Source organism: Elephantulus edwardii, unplaced genomic scaffold, assembly GCF_000299155.1.
Source record: "Elephantulus edwardii isolate Elephantulus edwardi_28Jun2011 unplaced genomic scaffold, EleEdw1.0 scaffold00496, whole genome shotgun sequence".
Lineage (NCBI taxonomy): Eukaryota > Metazoa > Chordata > Mammalia > Macroscelidea > Macroscelididae > Elephantulus > Elephantulus edwardii.
In genome coordinates this window covers 409,936-432,526 of record NW_006400246.1, presented here as the reverse complement: position 1 = coordinate 432,526, position 22,591 = coordinate 409,936, and the positions used below count along the sequence as shown (strand labels likewise).

The following is a 22,591-nucleotide window of genomic DNA, read 5'->3' as shown; positions in this document are numbered from 1 at the left end:
GGCACCTCGGACAGACGGGCAGTCAGGACACTGGACAGAGGCTCAGGGAGGGGAGACTGCAGGGTGTCTGCCGCTGGAGTTCTTTCATGGTGGCTTTGCTGGTCAAGGTGACAGACGACAGTCCTGCTTTTTGACGGTAGTGGGAATACAGCCTGACCCCAGCCCTCTGATCAGGGTGGGGGGTATAGCCTACATCCTGCTTTTTGATGAGAGTGGGAGTACAGCCTGCTCTCTGATCAGGATTAGGGGTACAGGCTACCCCCTGCTGTCATCAGGGGTGAGGGATACAACCTGCTCCCTGTTCTCCTACCTGGGGTGAGGGTACAACCCATTGGTCCTATCAAGTCAGAGACGTTAGAGCATACAGGAGCTCTGGGTGCAGAGACTTCCTGGAGGAAGGCGGCCTGGGGCCTTTCTTTCCAGTGTTCCTGCCGTCAGCTCCAGAGCAGAGTGGGAGAAGGTTGTGGTGTAGTGGTCTCCGTGTGCTGTGGACTGGGTACCTCAGCCCTGGCTGCGGGAAGGAGGGAGTTGGGGGTTCCGAGGAACAGTGCTAGGGGTGAGAGGGAGGTCCCTGCTGGCCAGGAGGAACGCGGGGAGGGGATGAGGGGTCCTGGCTTCTGACACGGGCTTGCTGTTGCCTGCAGGGGAGAAGCCTCACCAGTGTGCCGTGTGTTGGCGATCCTTCTCGCTGCGTGACTACCTGCTCAAGCACATGGTCACGCACACTGGCGTGCGCGCCTTCCAGTGTGCCGTCTGTGCCAAGCGCTTCACGCAGAAGAGCTCCCTGAACGTGCACATGCGCACACACCGCCCCGAGCGCGCTCCCTGCCCGGCCTGCGGCAAGGTGTTCTCCCACCGCGCCCTCCTTGACCGCCACCTGGCCACGCACACGGCTCCCTGAAGTGGCCACTCTGCGCCTTGGTGCAGAGCGAGACTAGAGCTAGGGCTGCTGGCTGGCCCGCCACGATGGGACCACGAATTCCTTGGAGACCACGCCTCTGCGGAGCTGGGTCCCTGCCATGGCCAGGGCCCCCCCCCCAGCCCAACCTTGCTAAACCCTGAGCACAGGTCTCCCTTGCCTGCGCCCCTTCTCCGGACGTGATGGATGGGGCCAGCCCTCCTTGCCTAGCTCTTCCCACATGCTAGGACTTTTCAGGAACCCAGCCACCTCAGAACTCAGCCAGGCTCATAGCCTTGACCTCAGCCCTGGTTTACATCCCTCTCTGCTCCCAGCATGGATGGGAAAGGGCTAAGAGTGTGTAACCTATCATCACCAGATGACCCTGACTTCATTGTATGCTTGAGGGACTCTAGTGGCCCCAGTGAAGACCTGGGGCCGGGCTTCAGGACATGCTAAAGACGATGGGCATTGGGCCTGAGCCGCGAAGCCCTGTGGCAGTGGGTGGGTGTGTCCTCTGGACTGCTCTGGCACAGCCCTCCGTGTCTGTCCACCGTCAGTGTCCTGCTGCGTCCTGGTCCTCGGTTCTGGGAGGAGGAGGAATAAATGGGGCTGGTTCTGAAGCTCTCTTTTCTTTGGGGAGAAGGCGAATAACCCCGTCCACAGTGGTTGGTGGGAAACTTCTGGCTGCTTCCCACCCTCTCAGATACCCCTCACTGTACTCCTGAGACCCCCAGCTGAGCTGTGGGAGTGCTTCAGCCATCATCCGACCACCACCATTCTAACAGGTGTGTGGAGTAATTTGCTTTTGGCCCAGAGAGTTTGGGTGTTAATCAGGAAGCTAGTGGTTCAGATCCTCTCCCCTGTCCACTGCTGCTGTGGAGATCTGCAGCCTTGGAAACACCATGGGTGGTTCTGCCTCCTTGTATGTGGTTGTGATGAGTCACAACCGTCCATCACACTGGACTTTCTGGGTTCAGCTGCTAAGGGAAAGGCTGGCAGTGGGAGCCCAGCAGTCCTGTAGGACCACCGGCCTCCTTGAAGATGATACCCTTGGGAGCCCTGTGGGGTAGTTGGTGCTACTCTGCCCTGTCAGGTTGGTGTGCGTTAGAACCCACTTGATGGCAGTTGGGTTTGGGGGACAGCTCTGTTGGCCACTGGGAGCGCAAGCTCTGAGGAAGTGGCCACATGGGTTATGAGCAGTAACTGGGCTTCCTGGACCAGTGTGTGGCTCAAGATGACCAGTCTCATGGGCTACATTATCTGCCTGGCTGCTGCCCAGGAACCCCTCTTCCTTGTCTAGCACTGTGGGCAGCGCGTACCACTCGGGTGCCACACCTGTGGGTCAGCGGCTGGTGTGGGAGGAGAGGGCAGCCGGCGGGGCAGGCCCAGCTGTGTTAACCAGCTACATGACCTCGGGGTCCTACGTCATTTGGAGCCCTGCCGAGAGCCTGTCCCTCATACTGTTAAAATCCAGGGTCTCCCCTGTCCAGTTATGTACAAATCCCCTGTCCACAGAGCTGGAGTTCTGACTCCACGCTGCCCTGCTGAACCCTGTGTACCTGGCAGGGGGTGAGGCTGGGCTTGTGCCCCAGGTCTGCACTCCAGCCCTGCTCCTTCCACAGTGCAAGCTTAGGGTCCTGTGGACTGTGGCGCCTGCTAGGTCACCTTCTCAGGGTCCACTGAGGTCACCACCTCTTGGACTGTGATCTACACCTGGCAAGGCTGATGTGTAGTCACATTTGATTTCCAATTTCGATAATAGATTTAACCTGAACCTGCTAGGTGTGGGAGATGCCGGCCTCGAGGCAGGGACCCCAGGACAAAGTGAGGGACCTTAGGAAGTGGGGGCTGATGGTACCTAGAAACCGGACAGGTCTCCGCAAGGGAATAGTGGCAGAGAAAGGAAAGGAGGCCGCTGGACTTAGAGGCGGGCGAGGACTGTGATCCTGGAAACCAGCCCAGCCGTGTTCCCAGCAGGACAACACAAACACGGTGTTCCTGCAGAATCCTGGGACACCACTCTCCACAACTCCGGCAGGCTGCCCAGGATCAGAGGTCAGAGTGACCAGCGGGCCGCAGGTGAGAAGGCCAGTGGCTGCCATTCCAAAAGCTAGGGTGATGGACGTCGGACCGAGGCTCCTGGCCCTGGCCCTGGCCCTGGCCCTGCTGCACTCACAGGGGCTGTCGGTGGTGCCGCTGGGGGCCCTGGCTGGGCGTTGGCTGCTGGGGGACCTGGCCTGTGGCGTGTTGCTCACCATGGCTCTCCTGGCATGGCCCTGGCTCGGGCCCTGGCTGCCCCCCTGGCACAGCTTTGCGGTGTCGGCTTTGCTTTTTGTCCTGCTGCCGCCCAGGCCGCCCCCAGGGCTGCGCTGGCTGCTGGCCGACGTAGCCTTTGTGGTCCGGATTGTCGTCCTGGGACTGCAGGCACAGAGGCGAATGACGCGCCAGCCGCCGCACACCTTTGTGGATTCCTTTGAGCAGCGTGTACGAGTACAGCCGGATAGCGTGCCTCTGGTGTGCTCTGGGCCTACGGACCATAAGGTCACCTACAGAGAGCTGGACGCCCAGGCGTGCCGGGCTGCATGGGCCCTGAAGGCCAAGCTGCCTGCCGGGGAGCCAGCTGCCCTCCTGACACTGGCCTCCAAGGCTGTCCCCGCGCTGGGCGTATGTCTGGGCCTGGCCAAACTGGGCTGCCCCACTGCCTGGCTCAATCCTCACAGCCGTGGAGCACCTCTGGTCCATGCGGTGCTGACCTCTGGAGCACAGGTGCTGGTGGTAGACCCAGGTGAGGACCCACGGGGGCAAGGGAGGGGTCAGGATTGGCCAGGGAACAATGATGGTGGACAGGCCCTTGCTGGCCCATAGCTTCTCTGCTCTCCAGACGTCAGGGCTGACCTTAAAGTTGTCAGTGCCGTCATCTCAGGGGCTTCCTGGTGGTTTTTCACGATCCTCCTTGCTTAAGAGAATCTCACTTGTGGGGTTCTCCATAAGAAAGGGAGCCCCAGGTGGGCAGTGGGCCTTAAGCATTGGGCTGTTAAGGGAAAGGTGGCTAGTGAGTGCCCATCTGTGGCCCCACAGAAGACATGGCAGTCCACTGGACAAAGGCATCTAGCTCTGCTGTCTGTCACTGAGTGGACCTACTGGTTGGTGACAGTGGGTCCCCCCGAAATGTCAGCTTTTCTCACTGCTTCCTCCGGCTACTGAGCCTGTTTCTGGGTCTTGATTCTCCACCTTTGGTCACAGCAGTGGGTCATGCCTCAGTTTACCCTCTTACTGGTTCCTGCAGACCTCCGGGACAGTCTGGAAGAGATCCTCCCTAAGCTGCAAGCAGAGAATATCCACTGCTTCTACCTCAGCAACTCGTCCCCAACACAACATGTGGGGGCTCTGGGGGCGATGATGGACGCTGCCCCCTCGGACCCTGTGCCTGCCCACCTGCGGGCAGGGGTCACGCCCAGAAGCCCTGCTCTGTACATTTATACATCAGGAACCACCGGTAAGTGCCCGGCATGATGGTCCTGCAGGGCATTTATGCAGACCTTGTTTCAGACTTGCCTCTGACGCTGCTCTTGTTAGGGTTTGTTCTGTTTTCCTTTCCCTTCTTGTCTTCTGAATTGTATCCTTGAGCCCCTGTGTGGTTGAGTGTTGTAGAATCTAGACCTTCTTGGGGTTATCATTCACCTTCTAGATCTGTCTGTTGTTCAGGACACATGGCTGTGTTGAGTTCCAGAACCAAAGAGCGGCCTGAGGCCCTGGGATTGGGGTTCCACCCCTCGGTTTTGTAAGCCTGTTGTAATTGATATTTATCAATATACATTTATCAGCCATTCATCCCGGACCAGGAGTTTGCTGGCATAGTTTATAGGGAGCTGTGCTGGTGGCAGTTTGAACCACTAGCAGCTCCATGGAAGGTTCTGCAGGTTCAGTTTCGAGTATCTTCAGACTCAGCCGCAGGGGATTAATTATTTCAATCTATCCAGGACCTTCTATTTCTACTCCTTTTAGAGTGGTCAGCAGAGGTGGCCAGGCACCACCTAGCTGTGCTTGTCTCAGGATATCAGAGGCTGAAGTTCTCCAGGTCTATAAGCTTACCTGTTTTAATTTTGTACTGAACATGAAATGTGCCTTTCGTTTTCCCAAGTCTTTGCTGAAGCCCTCTTTCTTCAAGGTCTCAAATTTTTGTTATGATTTCAGTGAGAATTTATGTAGCAAAGCAGTTTTCCACTCAACGATTCACACACTTTATACCTCTTGAGATGGGTCACCATCCCCAGGTGGTCACAGCACGTTTCCAGTCAGTTCATCCTCCTTTCCTGTCCTCTGAGCTTTCCCCCTGGAAATGCTGCCCTTTTGATCTTGTTTGATTGGCTGTTTAAGGAGTTCCTTCGTCCTTGAAGTTACTGATTATCTTGTAGCACTGTTTGTTGTTGAGTCAGGAGGCCATGAATCCCCATCCTTGATTACACGCTGAGATCTTCAATGCCCAGGACAACCCTGGTGGTGGGGCTCTCAGACCACTTGCCAGTACACCCTGATCCCTTCTGCTCTGGTGTTGTCCTATCACGAGCCCACCTTTCCTACTCTGTCCTCCAGGACTCCCCAAACCCGTCATCCTCACGCATCAGCGGCTGCTACAGCTGTTTAGTATGCTGCCCATGTGTGGGATCACAGCCAGCGACGTCATCTACGTGACCCTGCCTCTGTACCATGTGATGGGGCTCATCCTGGGAATCTTTGCTTGTCTGGACCTCGGTAAGCCCATCCCTGAGGACATTGCTCCTGCAGATTCCCAGCCTGGGCTCTGGGGTGAGGCGGTCAAGTTGACAAGACATTACAGGCTACGCAGCACCTCAGATTCTCAAAGACAGGAGTAGAGTCCTGGGGCCATGTGAGAGGCGTGACGCCTGCCAGTCCCCAGTGGTGGTGGACACAGGTATGCAAGAGCAGCACTGAGGGAATGTTGTCTTCCTGGACATCATGCTTGGATTTCATAGGAGGACTCTGCTCAGTCTCTCTTGTTTTGGTTTTTTTCCTTTCCCAAATTTTCATTATGTAAAAGTACAGATGCTATGATGTGGCAGCTGAGGTTGTGAGGACTCTCCGTCAGCCCCAGCCCAGGACCTGTTCCTGTGAGAAGAGTCACACTGGCTTCACCTCCAGCGTGTTCTTGAGTGTTGACACCTGTCATTTCTCCCTCAGCCACACAGACTTACAGAGTTCATTAGGGACGTAACAGCTTTCAGAGTTCAGAATCAGGAAGGACTCAACATACAGTCCTCTGAGCAAAACTATTCCTGCAGACCAGCCTCGCTCTGGACCTCAGCCTCTCGAATTCATGGCCTTCCTGCTGCCCTGACTGGGAAAGTGTTAGAGATCATTTTAATTCTGTGAACGAAGTCCCCCAAAGCATACTCACTCCATTAAGCCTTCTACCTGAAGACATCAGGGTTTACACTGGGGGACCCACCACTTATCTCAGGCTGGTCTCCTGTTCTGCTGCCCCTTTCTTGCCCTCTCTCTGATGTGAGTCTGCTTCCTAGGTCCAGGAGGGTCAGTGCAGGAAGGTCAAATCTATACCTGTCTCTTCTTTCCTGGTGGCAGTGAGAGTCCCCTTTCCATTGGCAGGATTGTTCATTTTAAGGCTGATGAGAGAGCAAAACCTCTTCATCCAGTTTCCACACACCCTATGTGTGTGGTTTCTCTCCAAAAGGATGCCCATCTACATGATTGGCAATCTGTCCAATTCCCTCCATTGGCTGCTTGTACCTTTGTTTGAGTGAGTCCTACACAGTCATTTGGTAGGAGTTACAAAGATGATGGTAAGAAGAGAAAATCACTTGCCCTGCAGTAAATTTCTAAACACAACATAGCTAAGTGCTCTGTACTCACCATCCAGTTGCAACCACCAGGAACAGTTTTGCTCTCCTTGTTTCATTGAACCCGTCACAGTTGCCTTTAAAAAAAAGTCTCTGTGTGGTACAAATGGTTGTCTGGGTCAGCTGATATCAAAGCTCAGACTCGTCCAGAGGCACGTTGGGAGAAACGGTTAGCTGTCTCCAACCTTAAAAAGCAGGCATTGGACTCCCTCTCAGACACACATGGGAACACCAAGAATTGGAATCTAAACTATGGAAACCACATGCTTTTTGTTACCTTTTTAATTCATTTCTATTGAACCTTAAATACATCCATTCCCTACCCATCCATTCATTCATCTGCCCAGTGATCTCCTTTCTCTTCCACCCACCCACCCACACATCCATTTGTTCACTCACCCACACACCTACCTTGTCACACACACACGTTCAAACTGTATTTCCGAGAAAGTCCTGAGATCTTTCCCATTCACACTCAGTGCCCTCCGTCAACAACCTGGGCTTTCTTACAGCCCTCGCCATCTTTAGAGGGGGTGGGATTTGCAGTCCTCAGTGAGTAGGTGCGCTTTTTCTACCAAGCAGCCTTTGTACACATGCTGGTGGGCATCGAACCCGTCCTGTCCGTGACCAGTGCTGGGTCATCATTGGGCTCTTTGCATGAGCGCAATCCTGTCTAGACCACAGACCCAGGGTAGAGCCCAAAATGGTCCCTGGGGTCCAGGACACCACACTCTGATGATCAAAGAAGCTTCTTGCAGTAGCTTTGAAACATGACCTGCAACTGCTTAACCACCCCGTTAGGAGCCACCTGCATCCTGGCACCTAAGTTCTCTGTCTCCTGCTTCTGGGATGACTGTCGGAAACATCGTGTGTCTGTGATCCTATACGTGGGTGAACTACTGCGGTACCTGTGTAATGCACCTCAGGTAAGGCTCTAAGATTAGGATCCTGTGGTGAGCACTGGGACAGACATTCAGATAGCGTTTCAAATAAGTCTCAGGTAAAGACCACAGTGCTTGATTTAAGCAAGACCCCTCAGTTAACACACCCCAAGTAACAGCCCCCTATAGGGAGTCCCACACACAGTACCTGACTATGGCCCATTCAATGACGTGTCGTACTAACTTGGGCAGATAACCTCACCTGTCTCAGCGCCATTGTCCTTGTTTGGATAACAGTATCTCCTAGCCCTGTGAGTGCTGTGAGAAGTAAATGAGTTAACTCTATGAAGGAGTCTCTAGGTGGTGCATATGGCTAATACACTTGGCTGCTGGCCACAAGGTTGGAGGTTTGAGTCCATCAGAGGCACCTTGGAGAAGAGTGAGGTGGTCATCCTTTGGAACGCAGCCAGGGAAAGCCCTGGGAAATGCAGGCCTGCTGTGACACGCGCAGGGCCATTGGGTCAGGAGCAATTCAAGGTGAGCTGGTTTCAAATACATGCAGAGTCTATTGCAAGTGTGACTCAATAACTTCGAACCAGTCTCACCCTTACAGAGCTGTCCCTTCAGGGAACTACTTGATGATAAAATCCTAGATGTTCAGGTCCCCTACTTTAAAGGCCCTAGGTTGTAACTTCACATAAGGTAAGGCCCTCAGGTAAAATCCTCCCAGGTTATTTGTCCCAGATAAGGGTCCCCAAGTAACTTCTCTCAAGCAAACCTTTCAGGTCTCCCCTCCAGATAAAGGCTCCAGGTAAGCACCTTCATTGAGAAGCCAAAGTACCTCCTTTAGGGTCAACCCTCAAGTCCCTCTGTTTCATTCCAGGAACTACTTAGAGTAGGGCCCCAGGTAGACTGCTAGGTACCTCCCCTGAGGCAAGGGCATGCCCTAGCGTGCCTCTTCCTCGCACTTGTCGGATGTCCACAGCGGCCAGATGACCGTGAACACAATGTCCGTGTGGCAGTGGGCATTGGACTCCGGAAAGAAGTGTGGGAGACTTTCCAGCAGCGCTTTGGGCCTATTCGGATCTGGGAATGCTACGGTTCCACGGAGGGTAACTGCGGCTTCGTCAACTATGTGGGGCGCTGCGGGGCCATGGGCAAGATGAGCTTCCTCCTTCGAGTGAGTAGGGCCGGTGCTCAAGCAGTGATCCTGATGAGGGCCAAGGCCCCAGGGACTCCCCTAACCGCTCCTTGCCCTTTGTCCCAGTTGCTGACCCCTTTTGAGCTTCTTCGGTTCGACACAGAAGCTGTGGAGCCTGTGAGGGACGATCGAGGCCTCTGCATCCCTGTGGAGCCAGGTATGGGGTTCAGGACACTCTGACTGGGTAGTGGAGTGGTGGGAGTCCTCAAGCTCCTTTGCAGCTAGAACTAGCAGCCCAGAGCCCCAACACCCACCAGTGTGAGCCAGTATTGCTACTAACCTGATAGACTCTGGGTAACTTCCTTCACGTTAGGAATCTAAGTTGCTCCTTAGGTGTAGACCCTCAGTTCTCCCTAGGCTGTAACCAGGAAGGAACCTAAGAGTTGCCCTGTGCAGCCATCCTTCTGCCCTTGGGCTCTTGCTCAGATCCCACAGTCTGTTTCTCATTCAGGCCTCTGGCTCTAAATTGTTCTCCTGAGGAATCTGTTACAATTATGTCCTGGCAGTCTCCGGTCTCCTTTTGTTATGGACTTTTTTTTTTTTTAAATTTGTTTAAATTTTTTTTTTGTTATTTTTATGTGCGTGTACCGTCAAATCAGATCTGACTGGTACAGAAGGAGATTGTCCCTCCTTCTCCAGCAGAGCATCTGGTGGATTTGAACTGTGCACCTCTGGCATTGCAGGGCAGCTTCCTGCCACTAGGCCACCGGAGCTCCCTTAGACTTTCTTTTTAAAAAATATTTTTAAATTGATATTTTTATCATTCATATACACTGTGTTTCATGCATGTCCATTGTGCTTTATACAATCATTTGTATACACTTACATTGTATTTCATTCATGGGCTTTCCCCCCTTACAATCATCTTGCTAATAGCTACATTTATGAACGCCCGAATTTTCTTCTTGCATCTTCCCTTCTGGAGTGTTGGAAGGCTCTAAACATTTCCTCCCTTGACTTCTTGTCTCTCAGTTAAATTCATTCCTTGTTGTTCTTTTCCAGTTTCTTATGGTTTCCAGTTCTCATGGTTTCTTTGTTGCTAGAGTATATCTGAATGTAGCCACCAAGTATACTTCTTTCAATATACTTCTCCCATTTCAGGTTCTTCTGATAAGTACGAATAGTGAAACAGGAGTCTTAAGATTTTCTATGCAAGTATGGGAAAATGTTTATTAGGGAAAATGCAAAGTAAAACTGTTTTTCCAAGGGAGAAATGGAAAGATAAAGTAAAGCTTACTCATGGCTCTCTGAGCAGATGAATTTTAGGGGCTTACTGGCATCATTATCAGCCTCACTGATAGATGGAGATTGAAGTGGTTAACTATTACAGCTTGCTTGGATCCGTATCAGCACTCTTGGCACCAGTAGTCAGGAATCAAAAGATGAATTGCATTAGGAAAATCTGCTGTCAGGGACCTCGCCAAATTTTTAAAGAGCAACGATGTCAGTCTGGAGACTAAGGTGCATCTGATTCCAGCCATGGTCTTCACAATTACTTGCTATGCATTCGAGAGCTGGACGGTGATTAGGGATGACAGAAGAAGAATCAATCCTTTCAGTTGTGGTACTAGAGAAGAGTATTAAAAGCAACATGTCTGTCCTGGAGAGGCTGAAACCAGGCTGTTGTTCCTTGAAGGCAAGGATTTTGAATCTCTGTCTCACACACTTTGGGCATGTGGCCAGGAGGGACCAGTCTTTGAAGAAGGAGGTCATGCTTGGAAAGGTGGAGGGACAACTTAAGAAAGGAAGACCCTGTCTGAAATGGGCTGACACAGTAACTGGAGTAACAGGGGTAGTTGTGTCAGAGACATTAAGACTGGCTCAGGACAGGGCAGGCTTCAGAGCTGTGCCACATAGGGTCTCTATGGGTCGCAGCCAACTCAACAGCACATAACAACAAGGACTTAGGTGAGAAGTGGTTCCACGTTTACTCTTAAAGGAATGTGGGAAACTGGGAAATGGCCCCTATCAATAGCTGGAACTGTGGGCACTGCTGTTGTGGAACACGCAGGCTATTAGAGAGGCTTCTGGGGTCAAGAGATAGCACTTAGTACCGGATGGTGAGCACGCGGGGTGCATCAAGGTCTCCAGTTCGAGTCCCCTGGCAGGCAGCTTGGTCCCTGCGTGGGAAAGTACATGCATGCTCCTGGCTGAGATTCAAGCCGGTTTGAGACCGGGCTTTCTGGAAGTAATCTACAGGGCACCATGTCTCATCACAAGGGGGGTTAGTGGTCACCAGAGGCTACACGCTGAGGGGCAGTGGCCGTGGGGCCCATCTCACTGCCTTTTTTGGCTCTTTCCTGCGTCTCCCTCTGACGCCTTTTCGTCTCTGGGGGTCGCACTCTCCCCTCATCTCTGAGTATCTGTCTGCTGTCCTGAGTCCTTCTCGCCTAATCTCGGGGTCTTTATCGCAGTGTCTCCGGCATGGTCCAGGGTGATGGAGACCTCACGTGGTTGGAAAGCGCTACGGGCCCGGGGTTGATGAATTGCTGGGAATTTTGTTTTGTTCATAGTCATTAATTTCACTCTTGATTTTTCCGGTTACTCCGATACCCAGGGGAGGCGGGGCTCCTGGTGACTCGGGTGACAAAACTGACACCCTTTACGGGCTACCGCGGCCCCCGGGAGCAGACGGAACGGAAGTTAGTGCGGGACGTGAAGCGCCGGGGGGATGTTTACTACAACACCGGAGACGTGCTGGCCCTGGACCGCGAAGGCTTCCTCTACTTCCGCGACCGCCTCGGAGACACCTTCCGGTGGGGGCGGGGCCTCTCCGGTGGGGGCGGGGCAGCCACTTCCGAGAACAAACCGGGCTGGGAAGGCGGGACTTCCTGAAGCTGACGGAAGCGGGGCTTGGGAAGGCGGGACTAGTGGTTGCCAAGGGGACCGGGGACGCAGGGCTGCACAGCCATGGGGAAACCGGGCTCCAGGGTTTTAGGGCGGGCAGAGCACGGATGTCCCTTAGGCAGTGGGGCTTGGCCAGCGGGCAGGGCCCTTCCCTCTCCCAGGGTCTTGCTCACAGGCGCTGGTTGCCTCCTAGATGGAAGGGGGAGAACGTGTCCACGCGAGAAGTGGAGAGTGTGTTGTCCCTCGTGGACTTCCTGCAGGACGTGAATGTCTACGGCGTGTCGGTGCCAGGTGTGGGAGGCTCTCCTCGTCCTGTTACGCAGCAGCCTTTCGGAGGGAGGGCTGTTACTCCCAGTGTGGAAGTGGGACAATGAGGGGACAGAGACGTGTAGAGACTTGCCCAGTGGGCAAGGGGTCATTTCCGCGGATGCTTGTAGACGAGGCAGGGACAACAGGCGGCAGTAGTGACTGATGTACTTCCTAGGGTGTGAGGGCAAGGTGGGCATGGCTGCGCTGCAGCTGGCCCCCGGCCGAACGTTCGACGGGCAGCAGCTGTACCAGTACGTCCGTGCTTGGCTCCCTGCCTTCGCCGCCCCTCATTTCATCCGCATCCAGGTAAGCCCTGGTCAGCCAGATCAAGTGGGCCGAGGTCTCACAGCGGGGGCAGGGGATGCCAGGTCACCACCAGGGACTTAAGGTCACCACCATCCATGCAGGATGCCCTGGAGACGACAGGTACCTTCAAGTTGGTGAAGTCTCGACTGGTGCGTGAAGGCTTCAATGTCAGCATCATCACAGATCCTCTGTTCATAATGGACCACCAGACCCAAGCCTTCAGACCCCTCACACCAGACATATATGAAGCTGTGTGCAGTGGAACCTGGAGGCTCTGATCACCTGGTAGACCCACAGGACATCCGAAGGAGCAAGGCACCAGGCTGACCACCCACCCCAGCCCCCAGTATCACCTCTACCCTACACCTGCATGAATCCCAAATTGATCACACCCCCAACACACTGTGTGAGGACACTGAACCTGGGTACAGAAAAAGAATAAGTTCGGGGAGCTCTGGTGGCCTAGTGGTAAAGAGCTGCAACTACAATCCCAGAGGCGCACGGTTCGAATCCACCAGATGCTCTGCCGGGAAAGGAGGGACAATCTCCTCCTGTACCAGTCAGATGTGATTTGACGGTACACTCACACAAAAAAATATTTTAAAAAAATAAAAAAAAAAGAATAAGTTCATGTTTACTGACACTTGCATGTCTTCCTAGATGGAAGGGCACCTATCAGCCCTCTCCTAGTCTCTGCAGAGGTTTGCAGTCAGCCTGGAGGACGGTGGTCCTGTGTGGGAGTGGACAGACTATACAGAGGATCTTCCCTGCTTCAGAGCTAACCCAGGGTGCAAAGATGGGACTGGGACTGAGTCACCGAGGGGGCTCAGTGGAGGTGGCTGGTTCCTCTGTAAAAATGCCTTGGTGTCAGTGTTCTCGGCCTCTTAATTTCACTCAGAGGAAGAGAATCATCAGCATCAACAACCCCAGGCTGATTTCTGTGTGGCAGTGTTCAGACATCCCTCCTTTCCCCAGTCCTTTCATTCATTCTCATAACAGCTCTCCTTCCCAGGGCACTCTACTTCTCTGCTGGGTTGACTAATCTGTTGGAGTAGCCACATAGAACACACTGACCATACTCATGGAGTTTATATTACAGAAATAATACCATTTAGCATCAAAACTCGATCAAGACAGCTTCTGAGAGCTATGCCAAAAACTAGGCCTCTTCCTGGTCAGCTTTTTACCCTTTTGCCCCTACCTATAACCTGCTTACGCAATGGTTAAAAGCTCTCTAGTTCCACACATAAATGTTCAGAGGTGCCCTACTCCACCAGCAAACCTCCTCCCTAAAAGCTTATAAACACCTCACTTTAGGCCACCTCACCATCTCCTGCTGGTCACCTGGTCCTGCTGCATCTGCTTTCTGTCACTATTTCCTGCTAGCTCTAGTGTTGGTGTCACAGGGTACTGTCTCTCTCAGTGCTAAAGCTCTGAGTCCAAGAGTCACTCCACTCCTGGCTCTTCTTAGCTGGTGGTCATGAAGTCCTATTTTTTTGCCATTGGGTTGACTAATTTTAACACTACGGGGATGGCAAAATCGACCAACCCGTCATTAAGAGTTGATACACGTGATTTGCACTCAATGGAGTGCCAGACACCGTCCCTAATGAGCAAGCTAGCCAGGACTCTCAATGGAATACAAGAACTTCATTTGTGTACTGTGAATATACCCCAGAGACCCTAACCGCCATGCAAGCAGATACATGCACCAGGTTTGTCGTGGCTTTGTTCACGATAGCAAGGAGTTGGAAACAACCTCAGTGGCCATCAACAAACGAATGGATAGAGCAGCTGTGGTATATACACACAATGGTATACTATGCTGCACTGAAAAACAACTCATAGTATTATACAAAATGGGTGACCCTGGAGGGACATTATGCTGAGTGAAATATCTCAGTCACGAAAGGACAAATACTGTATGGTGCCACTGTTGTAAAACAGGACTGACAGCAGGGTTAGGGGGGAGACTGAGAAAAAGAGGATAAGTTATGTATACTGCATTGAAACACATGAGGGAGAAAACTGTTTAAAATGATATATGATCAGGTATTATTGTCATGACAGGAGTCCAGAGGGAAGGCTGCATAGTGGAGTGGACCTGGGGGGAGGGATTGTCTAACAAATGAAAGGATTTTACTTTTCAAAGAGAAGAACTGGGGAGAGAGGGGTGGGCAGGGAGAAAAGTGCAACAACAAGTGAATGGAAATCCAAAGTCTCTGTAAACTTTCATTAAAATTAATTAAAAATAATAAAAACATCAAGTTCTTAATAATCTAAGAAAAAGCAAGATGAAAGAAGGCCTAATTCAACATGATCGGGTAAACTCACAGGATATATACAGAGAAGTGCCCTGGCCTGGAACCAGCCTGCCTCTCAAGACCATTGTCACACTTTTTCTTTCACCCTTTTACATCTTCAGTTTTAAGTAAACAAATGCTTATTTTAGGAATAAAGTTTCTCAAATAAGAAGAGCTTTATCTAAAAACTTCCCCATAGCCATGTGTGGGTCTATCCTTACCCTACTCTGATTAATGAGTCTTACGCCAAGTTCTATAGAACACAGAACCAGTCAGACACTCATATGTAAATGCATATATCCTGCTCTTAGTAGCCAGTGAGTCAGTTCTAACTCGTGGCAACCCTGTGTGCAAAACGATGAGACCCATGGTACCATGGTCACCACTGTTGCTGAGCTCAAGCCCGTTTTTTACACACCGTGCAAATCTGTCTTGTTCAGGACCTTCCACTTTTTCACTTATACTCAAGCATGCCAGATATTATTTTTCTGTAACTGACTCCTGAAAATATGCTCACAGTATGTGAGACAGAGGCTTGCTGTCCTCATTTCTGAGAAAATAAAAAAAAATATATATCTCTGTCTCAAACCCAGTACCATCAAGCCAACTCCACATCGGAGGACCTGAGAAGATTTCAGAGATTCTGATCTTCAAGGGACCAGACAGCTTCTTCCTTCCCCTCAGGGCAGTTGGGGAACTAGCCCTGGCTTTTCCGTCAGTTCATCACGTAACCCACTGTGCCACCAGGGCTCCTTACAGAACAGATTTAATAACCACTCCCGCTCTTACTCTCTTTTTCATGCTGGTAGGGGTGGTTTCACCTCTGTCCTTCCAGGAGTCCTTTTCCCGTCCTTCTTTCTCAACTCTATTGCATAGCCATTTTTCACTTGTTCTGCTAAACTGCAAACCAAACCATATAGAATAACCAAAAATCCCTTGAGTTGACTCTGACTCATGCAGCCCTTCTACGGGTTTCTGAGGCTGTAAACTCTTGTGGGTGGAGAGAGTTTCATCTTTCTCCCCCCGTGCAGTTAGCAGTCCGAAAGGTAACACACTATGCCACTAGGGTTCCTTAAATATATGTATGTACAGACTCAAGGAAATGCTTCACATAGTTCAAGAGGCTGGCAAGTCCCCAACCTGGTCAGGCATTGGGGTGGAGCTAACTCCTGACTCACCTGGTGGTGGGGCTGACACACTCCAAACAAGCAGGGTAAGTGCCATGCTGCTGGGTCATGTGTGTGCATGCTGGAATATCCACTGGCACACAGGAGGCTGGGGATACTCCCAAGAAAACGTCTTTCCATTTACTGGCTGCTCTTACCAGTTCTCATCGGGGAAGTGATCATCTCACATCACAGAAGAGCAATCAGTCTGATGTTAGCCACGTCGAGATGAAACAGCCTCAGTCTGCTCCTTGTCAGTGTGGCACCTGTACACATCTGCTTAAGTCTAATCTCCAAAGAATGAACCAGGCAGCATCAAGAGATGGAGGGGCTACAGAGTCACTGCACCAAAAAGGACTGGCTGACCCGGAAGAACTTCAGAAAGAACCATAGGAGCAGAAGCCAGTGGTAATGAAGGAGGAAACTGAAGGAGCACTGAAAGCACTGGAAAAAAAACAAGGCCCTAGAATCGAGGTGAAACCAACTCACTTGTTTCAATCAACAGATGCAGCCTTGGATGCACTCACCAGTCTATGCAAGAAGTTTGGAGGACAGCTGTCTGGCCAATGCATTGGAAGGGGTCCATATTTGTTCCCATTCCCAAGAAAAGTGATTCAACAGAATGTAGAAACTATCAAACAATATTAATATCACAAATCAAAATACTGCAGATCATTCAAAAACACCTACAACAGTACAGAGATAGGGAACTGCCAGAAGTTCAAGCATGATTTAGAGAGGCCATGGCACCAGGGCTCTCATTGATGTCAGATGAATCCTGGATGAATGATGTCTATTTATGCTTTATTACTATATTTGACTGTGTGGATCGTAACAAATTATGGCTCACATTAAGAATGGGAATCCCAGAGCACTTAATTGTGCTCTTATAAAAGCAGTATTTGGACCAGGAGACTGTTGTGTAAAAAGAACAAGGGGACACAAAGTGGTGTAAAATGAAGAAGGGAGTGTGGCAGGGTTGTATTTTCTCACCATACCTATTCAGTCGGTATGCTGAGCACAGTATTCAAGAAACTGGAGTCTATGCAGAAGAATGTGGCATTAAGATTGGAGGTAGACGGTGAGCTCTGGTGGCCTAGTGGCAAGAAACTGCAATCTCAGAGATGCACGGTTCAAATCCACCAGATGCTCTGCTGGAGAAGGAGGAAAGTCAGATCTGATTTGACGGTACATACAAAAAATAATGAAAAATAAAAAAAGATTGGAGGAAGACTCATCAATAACCTGTGTTAAACAGATGGCATAACCTTGCCTGTTGAGAGTGAACCTGAAGCATTGGTTGCAGAAGATCAAAGAAATAAAAAAATTCTTACCAATGGACCTACAGGCAACATCATGACAGATGGAGAAGAAGTTGAACTGTCAACAACTTCGTCTTACTCAGACCCAGTCTATAACCCTTGGTACCCGCGATCAGGAAATCAGGAGATGTGGTGCACTGGGGAAGTCTGCAGTCAGGGACATTTCCATGTTGAGGAGTGATGATGTCACTTTGAGGACTAAGGTGCATTTCACTCAGTCCATGGTCTTTCCAGTCACTTTCTGTGCATCTAAGTGACTAAGGATGACAGAAGAACTGACGCCTTTGAGTTGTGGTGTTGGGGAAGAGCATTGAACATCCCATGGACTTCTAAAAGAACAAACAAGTATGTCTTGGAGAGGGTGCAGTCAGAGTGTTCTTTGAAAGCAAAGATAGAGCTTCACATTGCATACTTAAGGCATGTTGCTACGATGGGCTATTCCTTGGAGAGGGACATGGTGCTCCGAAAGGGTCAGTGAAGAGGAAGACCCTCAACCAGGTGGACTGACATGGTGACTGCTGCAATGGGCTCCAGTGTGTCAGAAGTGTGAGGATGCCACAGGTTAGGATAGGGTTCAGATCTGTTGCTCATACAGTAGCTATGGGTTGTATTCAACTTGATGGCACTTAACAATCTCCAAAGACAATTATAAAACCATACATGCATACACTTGGTATGACAAAACAAGTACAAAATAACACGCGTTAGACCCATCTGCGTCTATAAAAAATGAGGGAAAGCAGAGACTAGTGTGCATATACGTACTAAAACAAGGCACCGAGACTCCTAACAGAGATGTTCTCCCTTCCACACCTGCTCACAGCTGCTGTTCAGGACTCTTTTGTGCCATCAACCTATAGTCTCTTTTCCCTCAGCAAGAACCACAGCTGGCCATGGGTTTTTCAAAGGCGACCTCAAACCTTCATTCCTGAAGGGTCTAGACCACTAATCATCGTGTCAAAGTAGGTTCCTGCAGTTTTCTACCGACTTTACAGGATTTGGCGGTGCTAGTAAATGCCGTAGGAGGTCACCTATATACCAGACATACTCTATTCATGTAATGCTAATCTAATTTCCTCAGTAATTAGTAAGTCACTAGCTGACACAGAAACTCCCTTCTTTGCCTAAACAAGCTTCTGGAGAACACTGCCCCAACTAGCCAAGTACTGCCACTGCGCTGACGCTCTCATCTTCTCAGAAGGCCAGTTCCTCATTCTATCAAACCAACTGCTACAAGGTCAAAACAGTCAAGTCCTTAACTGTGGGCATAGTGCTATACTTCAAGTGAGTCCTTTGAACTGGAGATGGTGCTGTGGGAACAACTCTACCACTGGGCTTCCAAGGCTATCAATGTTCCTGAGACTGTTCATCTTTCTCTTTTGGCGTCCCTGGTGTATTTGAAGTGCTGGAGAAGTGCTGTTTTGTGTTCCACATTGCAGCAAGGACGCATTGTAGCCAAGGACTACACTGCTGGGGCCCCATGAGAAAAGCATAATGGTGGAAATGCATTCATGTAAGTTGGGGCAGGAGGGTACCGTCCTTCGAGGGTGAAACCAAGTTTCTCCTGGAGGTGAGGATTTTGAAGCTCCGTCTCACATACTCTGGGCATGTGGCCAGGAGGGACCAGTCCTTGGAGAAGGTCATCATGCTTGGAAGGGTCGTGGGAGAGCGCAGCAGAGCAAGACCCCGGATGAGATGGATTGACATGCTAGCTGGGGTAATGGGGTTCAGTGAGATCGGCTCAGGATAGGGCAGGGTTCAGATCCGCTGTACATAGAGTCGTGATGAGTCACAGGAGACGCCGTAACACAACAGTAGTGTCCATATCCAGAGTGTCTGTCCTTCTAAGAACCATCTAATGATGCAAACCGTGCAGTGGAGTCACCTTGCCTCCTGCTGGCTGATCAGTCCCAGGAGTGGAGCGTCTCAGGCCTGTTGGGCTCTGCTGCCGGCAGATAAGGCACTCAGCAGTGGCCGTAGCCACACACCAGCCCTGGTTGCTGGGCCCATGTGTAATTTCCATCGTGCAACTGGGGTCACTTGGCTCGAGTCCAGTAAGCAGTGACCAGGGAAGAATAACTGGTTTCACAGATCATCATCCTATCCACGTGCATAACCATCGTGATGAACATTTGCGTGAGACAGGAGTATCTTCCCTTCTATGGCCTATCCTTGTCCCTTTACCATACTTCTGTGTCACCAATTTTCCAATCATGCCATTACCAAGTCACCCATCATACAGACTGACCACTGGTTACAGTCCAGGAAGACACACACAATTGTACCTCTGGCCATTTTGCCTTTTGAGCAAAGTGAACCACCAGATCAACCACCTGAGCTTCTACCCTGAGAGGACTTTGTCAGTGTTCAGGGACACCCCAGAAAAGGGCTGCACTGCAGGGCCACTTGCCACTTCAGGTGGTATCTACATACCATGCAGGACCACCTGGAAACCAAGCTTGAGTTTTCTCTTCCCAGACAACGGACCATAAGGAACTCCCTCCTGAAGGCACAGGTTGACTAGGAGAGGGAAGGGAATGTGACAAGAGCCACTTCACTCATCTTGGGTCTTCAGGTCCTGCTCGAGTATGATCTCATATATGTTGTTGTGTACCATCGAGGTGGAACCGGCCCATAGCTGAGCCTCCAGCAGGTTTTCAGACAGTAAACTGCGTGAGAGACTGTCAATCGTTCTCCTGTGGAGCAGCTGGTGGATTTGAACCGTGTGCCTTGGAATTACAATGCAGTTTTTTTTTCACTAGGTCACCAGAGCTCCCTGATCGCGTGTATACCAATTCTGTGTAATAAGAGTGTTACTGTAGCTGCAATCATGAAGGCACACGGTTAGAATCCATCGGATGCTCTGCTGCAGAAGGAGGCTCAATTTCCTCCTTCGCTCTACACCAAGCACCAATACAGGTCAAACTATTTCTCAAGAGAACAAGCTACTGCTCACTTATCAGTGATCTCATTATCCAAGATTCTTTATTTATGACAACAGTAAAAAAAATCCTGTCCATTTTGCAATTGATGGACATTGGCAGTAGCAAATTAGGAGAGAGTAATGCTGGCTGTGTTGGTGGCATTATAAAGTGCTGAGCCAAGATCCTCTGTGGTTTGATAATTTGTCAGATAAAGATGAAGTCATCCCCCATGTTCACATAACACCAACTTCCTTCTAATCACCTCGTCTTTAGATCCCAACCTGTTGGTGAGTAGTTGGTGTCATCACCTGCAGAGGACGATGAGAAATTTCCTTTCGATGCTCTGTGCTGTGATTCACAAGCAGAAGCCTAGCCTTGTCTCCAGACACCATCAGCACTCCCACCACCACGGGATCACTCGCCCCACATGGCTTGAATGGTATCATGAATCTGGTAGGAGACTTCTGGGTACCACTCAAAACCAGCAGCTAGTCAAGTCACCTACTCCAAGTCAGCATACCCACCTGACCAAAGAGTATTATGCTGCCTCTAAAATCCAGAGGTCCACCAGGTGTGCCTCCTTTTAAGCTGCAGGCCAAATGCAACAACATACCCTTCACTTCAGAAGGCACAGCACAAAATGCCCATCACCAGACTCCTTGAGTTCACTGAGGTAGAGGGAAGTGAATTTCTATTGGGTTAATTTCCCACCCTTTAGGACAAAAATGTCTTAAGTCATTGGCATTCCTTCCTACTAGGCTGGAATGGTGAAGTGCCAGGAGAATGCAATGACCCAGGGTGCAGCTCACGGGAAAGGGGCCAGGTACTGTAAACTGAACTCCCAAGCAGGGCAGGAGAGTCCACACACCGAGGTAGGACAATGGATCTGTGCTGCTGGCCTTCCAGTTACAAACAGCTCCTAGTGTTCCTCTCACAGGGAGAAAGCAGCAGAAGCCCTGTCAGTATCTGCATTTACCAGGAGATGGATTCATCTGCTCAAGCAATCAATGCCCTTTTCCAATGGTAGCTGCAGACAGAGTCACCTTTGATTAAAATTTCAGTACTACTTTCATTCTCTAAGATCCATCAGGTTTCTTAACATAAATAGGCAAGTTAAATGTGGATGTGATAGGAATTACCACCTTACATCCTTCAACTCCTTGATGGTAATGAAGGATCCTGAGATTATCCTTGATTTTGTGGAAACAAAGGCCTGATCCAAGACTGGCTGACTTCATGATACTCATGGGTCCCGCTTTTTGGTGGTCATCCTTGTTTATCCTGTGCCTGGAGAGGAAATCCTCTAACTGTCCGCATAAGCAGCACTCGGGCTAGCGGGAAGAAGCAACAAGGCACAAAGGACAGCCAACTTCAGGGACAGAACATGCAGGGCTGGTCCTGTTCTGGAGCTCCCACTTCCAGAAGAGCATTTCCAGAGGCCCTGCTCCTCAGAAGAAATCAGAAACCAGGATTCTTATCTAGAAGCTCTGGGTTTTTCAAGATGGTGGACTATGGAGGGGGAAAAAGACCCCTAACTTAAAAATGGAGGCTCGCGAGGACCCAGCCTGTGGTCTCCAGAGCTTCTGCTCCTTGAGGTCAGTCACTTCACAGAGCCGAAGGGAAGGGCTTTCTTTCACCTTCTTCTCTCTGTACTGTCAAAAGGCTTAGCCGAGATGTGAGTCAGGCCAGAGCTTCCAGCCTCACACTCAGGCCTCATTCCAGAGCGCAGGAGTTGAATGGAGACAGAAGCTCCTTCTCCTCAGACCTGATAAAGTGTGCTGCAGGGGACCCGTGTGGGACCCCTGGCTTGCTGAGACACTCTGCCACCACATGAGTGTCCCACGGCCAGGCTGAGCGGAGGGCAGCTGGCGTCTGCCAGGACCATCTCTTCTGTTTACTCACGAGAACTCAAGCTTGTGGCTTCTCCTGTGGATGACCAGCTGGGACTTCCAATCAAAGCTGCGGCCACAGTCTTTACAACAGTGCCGCCGCTGCCCAACATGGCTCTTACGGTGTACAACCAGCTGTGACTTCCAGCTGAAACTGCGCCCACATTCCTCACACAGGTAGGTGCGGGACCCCAGAGGTGCTCGTTGGGGCTGGAGCGCTGACTCTCGGGAGCTCGACGACAGTCTCTCGGGGCCCCAGCCAGCGAGTTGCCCTCTCATGTGCACACGCCGGTGGATGACATACACCGACTTCCAGCCAAAGCTGCAGCCACACTGCTCACAGGTATACGGTTTCCTGTGTGAGGTGCCAGGCCTCAGTCCAGGCCCAGGGCACACAGTCTGACTCTGAGCACCAGCTGACTGTGGTAACGGGACAAAAATGGCATCTGGGCTCTGTGCTGGCTGTGCTTTGTTACAGCTGGGAGATGCCTCCTGGGGACTGCCGCTCTCATCTCCTGGAAAAGGGGACAGGGAGCCTGGGAGCCTGGCAGTCCAACCCTCCGCCAGCCCACCAGGCACATTATGTGAGGCAGCACACAGTGAGGCAGGTACACATACATACATACACACACACAAGGCAGACACACGAGGTAGGCACACACACGA

At 51.0% G+C, this 22,591-nt stretch overlaps 3 protein-coding genes across 3 annotated transcripts in view; 2 read left to right on the top strand and 1 right to left on the bottom strand.

The window, feature by feature from the left end:
- Window positions 1-901, top strand: part of ZBTB45 (zinc finger and BTB domain containing 45) — a 3,127-nt gene extending 2,226 nt beyond the window's left edge. The window contains exon 3 of the mRNA XM_006903028.1: window positions 645-901. Coding sequence (XP_006903090.1) covers window positions 645-901 — 257 coding nt within the window. The remainder of the gene's footprint in view (window positions 1-644) is intronic.
- A 2,118-nt stretch (window positions 902-3,019) lies between these two features.
- SLC27A5 (solute carrier family 27 (fatty acid transporter), member 5) lies at window positions 3,020-12,599 on the top strand. Its single transcript, XM_006903039.1, has 10 exons — window positions 3,020-3,686; window positions 4,188-4,397; window positions 5,495-5,653; window positions 7,579-7,703; window positions 8,644-8,838; window positions 8,926-9,016; window positions 11,417-11,615; window positions 11,900-11,997; window positions 12,191-12,321; window positions 12,423-12,599. The coding sequence occupies exons 1-10, from the start codon at window positions 3,020-3,022 to the stop codon at window positions 12,597-12,599; spliced, it is 2,052 nt and encodes a 683-aa protein (XP_006903101.1).
- Window positions 12,600-21,934: 9,335 nt separating this feature from the next.
- Window positions 21,935-22,591, bottom strand: part of LOC102858497 — a 46,816-nt gene continuing 46,159 nt past the window's right edge. Inside the window, exon 21 of the mRNA XM_006903038.1 lies at window positions 21,935-22,440. Coding sequence (XP_006903100.1) covers window positions 21,935-22,440 — 506 coding nt within the window. The remainder of the gene's footprint in view (window positions 22,441-22,591) is intronic.